This window comes from Plutella xylostella, chromosome 13 (genome assembly GCF_932276165.1).
Source record: "Plutella xylostella chromosome 13, ilPluXylo3.1, whole genome shotgun sequence".
NCBI classification, from domain to species: Eukaryota; Metazoa; Arthropoda; class Insecta; order Lepidoptera; family Plutellidae; genus Plutella; species Plutella xylostella.
Window position 1 is genome coordinate 5,728,295 of NC_063993.1, and position 3,548 is coordinate 5,731,842.

At 37.5% G+C, this 3,548-nt stretch overlaps 1 protein-coding gene across 1 annotated transcript; it reads left to right on the forward strand.

The window, feature by feature from the left end:
• The first annotated feature begins 1,505 nt into the window (after positions 1-1,505).
• On the forward strand, positions 1,506-2,161 carry LOC125489347. Its single transcript, XM_048625034.1, has 2 exons — positions 1,506-1,820; positions 1,967-2,161. Exons 1-2 carry the CDS (start codon positions 1,506-1,508, stop codon positions 2,159-2,161), a joined length of 510 nt encoding a protein of 169 aa, XP_048480991.1.
• The last annotated feature ends 1,387 nt before the right edge of the window (positions 2,162-3,548 follow it).

Genomic DNA, 3,548 nt, shown 5'->3' on the forward strand with positions numbered 1-3,548 from the left:
GATGTGCTAAATCTAGATATGCAGGTTTCCTCACGATGTTTTCCTTCACCGTAAGAGCGATGGTATACATTGTACTTAAGTTAAAAGAACTCATTGGTACATGTCAGCGCCGGGATTCGAACCCGCATCTCTTGCTTGAGAAGCGGGCGCTTACCCGACTGAGCTACCACCGCTCTCGACTGAGCTACCACCGCTCTGTGTGTGTGGGCGACATCATTAATAATTATTATGTTATAATAACAGGCTTTAATGTAAATATGGCGAATTGAATCATGTTAAAGCGACGTTTGAAGTATAACAGGTTGTGACAGTGACATAATATCATAATTTGTTAATTTTATAAAGACGTAAGGGTTTATGTGCATAATAAAATATGTTTGTAACGAATAAACTCAAAAACTTAAAATCATTTTTAGCATTTTTCACCGTAAAATGCTACTTTATCCTATAATGTTTATTCTGTTTTTTTTTTCATTCAGTTTCATTCTATCCACGAATTTCCTAATGCAACTTAATAGTTATACCGGTTATAAGGTTTTTGGACTAGTACGCAGCAAGTGGTCCATACTGCTAGTTATTATTTATGTTCTTCCCAACTCATCAACCCATATCATCTATGTAGGGCACTTATTGTCCCGTGACAACGAGCAATGAAGACGAAACAACCATACCGTATCTTTATATCATACGCTTGGTCATTACCAACAACGCATGCAGAGCACAGCCTATTTAGACCTTTATGTGGTTGTGTTAGAGGTGTGATGGTATAATGAGGTGGCTGGTGATGTCCCTTACGAACAATTGGACGTCAAAGGAAGCGTTGGCGCACGAGATAGCGGGCTCCGGTCCGTGTGAGGACAAGTTTGGGGCTACTTTTGTTATGGAAATTTATTAGAAACCAACTTAAAAAAATAGTCCATAATTTCTTTATTTAACAGTCACTGGCTGAGTTTGGATGTAAAGACAGATAGTTTAGAAGTCAGGGCGTCAAATTTAATGCATAAGTTTACGTATTAGTTACAACGGAATTGTTAGGTACATTAGTAAATTGACATATACATACATGACAATTATATATTAGCCTACCTAAAACCAGGTAAGAAATCAGGGTGCTTGTATAAATTATAATTTATGATTCATAATTCCTGGACAGTAAAAATGTTATGGATATATTTAATTAAGATTAAATACAAACACAATAACAGGAATTTCACGTAACATATCTACAAGCTCTATTTCACAGCTAATGCATATCGTTACTGAGTTGTTTTTAATTGAATTACGGTCGTCCACAGGAAATAAGGTTTTGCCTTCATTACACAATTGTATACGGTGTACTTAAGTCCATGTTAAATGTATTTAAGCATTGTATATTAATGTGTAGAGCTAGCTTTGTTTATTGGTTAAAACTTTCATAGACTTATTCTACCGGCTGTAGATGTTGTCCAACTGTTAAATTTTAATTAATTAATGTATGCTTCAACAACTTGAGCTACGCAGATGATATGGTGCTCCTCAGCCCCTCGGTCGGCGGATTAAGAAGGCTCATTGCTGTGTGTGAGAGATTCGCTGATAGGAATGGTTTAAAATATAACGCCAAGAAATGTGAAGTAATGGTATTTAGAGTGGGGAGAGGTCCGGAGAGGATACCCCCGGTCTACATGTATGGCTCATCGATTCGGGTTGTAGATAAGTTCAGGTACTTGGGTCATGTGCTGACGGAGACCCTGAGTGACGACGCCGACATGGAGCGCGAGCGGCGGGCCCTGGCGGTGCGGTGCAACATGCTCGCACGCAGGTTTGCCAAGTGCTCTAAGGATGTAAAAATTGTGCTCTTCAAGGCCTTTTGTCAAACGTTTTATACCTGCCAACTATGGATTAATTACACAAGGAGAGCATACAGCACCCTTAGAGTACAATACAATGACGCACTACGTATATTGCTGAGACAACCGCGCTACTGCAGTGCGAAGGCCATGTTCGCCGACGCGACGCCGGGGTCCCCGACTACTTCGCCGTGCTGCGGCTCCGGGCGGCGTCGTTCTGGGACCGAGTCCGGAGCTCCAGCAATGAGCTGATAGCAGCTGTCGGCGACGATATTTATGGAAATGGGTTCATTAAGCACTGGCTTTTCATGCACCAGTCGGGGAATAAGAAGTAGGCGAATGCATTTAACATTTTTATAATTTTAATTGTAATTTGTCCAAAGTTTTACTGCCCCTATACAGCACTTTATTATATTTTTATGTTTATTCAGTTTTAAAAATTGTACTTTTATTGTATTTACATATGGGTTTATTTTGTGATTTTAATTTTAATGTAACAAATGATGACCTGAAGTAAATGATTATTTATTTATTTATTTATATGTGTTCGGGAAGCAGTATATTAAAAAATAGATAAAAGTATTTTATTTTTAAGTGTTTTTTTTATTTAACTTATTTGTCTGCTTAAGTGTAGGTATAATAACGCTATACGTTGTAAAATTGAACAAAAGAGAATGGTTTCTCACTAAATAAATTCACGTTTATGAACCCGTTTCAAGAATTTCAAAATTGAAATACAAAAAAAAAGGTTTTAGAAATTCAAGACGCCCCGGGAGATATTCAGATAAAATTCTCCAAAGAATACAAAATATATTTTGAGACAAAGAGAAAGCATTTATTTCGAGCAAAACACCCTATAAAATGAAGTTGTCTCGTGAAGTTTTATAAGCGCGATAACGGCGAAAGTTGGTCTTTGCTTTGTATCTGCCGCTATGTAAACGGCGCCAGCTTAAGATGAGCTTCTTCGTCTTGCTGGCTCATTAGCTCTGTAAGTGGATCCGCGGGTGTAGTACCGAGGTCCAGGGGCCTCGGCACACTGGCTGGTAGTACCTAGATACGCAGTGAGGTAAAAAAGAGAACGTAAGGACAGTCCGTCTCTCGCCCCGCCCACCCGGAGGCACGCCCCCTAAGATTTCTCGCTTCGTAGCATTAGAAAGAGACATTTATTGAACCAAATACTCTAGAAACTTCGCCAAGTACTTGCTGTATACGAGGAAAGCTGTGTGTATGGGGCATGGTTTATATAAAGTTATCCAAGTGTGATATTGAGCGCATTGTTTGGTTCTATATACCAATTAGTAGCTTTGTACATAACGATTTATTGATTAAGGATTAGGTAAACTCTAATACATACTTTAGAAAGTTAGTATAGTTAGTACTTAGTTATATATTTTCATTTACATCTTAGTTACATCTTCTCTCAAAGAACTCACACAAACATTGATTTGAATCAGTTAATTACCTATCTAATTACAGCATTAGTTAACATTATTACAGATATGAATCCTCACTTTCGCCTTCTGCTATGTTAATTTATACTAGCGAATAGTGTAGATGTAGTCAAAATAGTCGATTAGTTACAGTAAAACACTTAACACAAACAAAACAATACAAATAAAGAAACAAATACAATAACAAATGCAATACTTATAGTAAAACGATGTAAACTCATCGAATAAGAATATTAAAAAAATACATGCAAATTCTGAAGGCCCTAATTTT

Excerpts from the sequence above, each read along its gene's own strand:
- LOC125489347 (XM_048625034.1), top strand. The coding sequence starts at position 1,506 with ATGGTGCTCCTCAGCCCCTCGGTCGGCGGATTAAGAAGGCTCATTGCT. Across the intron at positions 1,821-1,966 it reads TTGCCAAGTGCTCTAAGGAT|TGCGAAGGCCATGTTCGCCG; the intron begins GTAAAAATTGTG and ends GCGCTACTGCAG.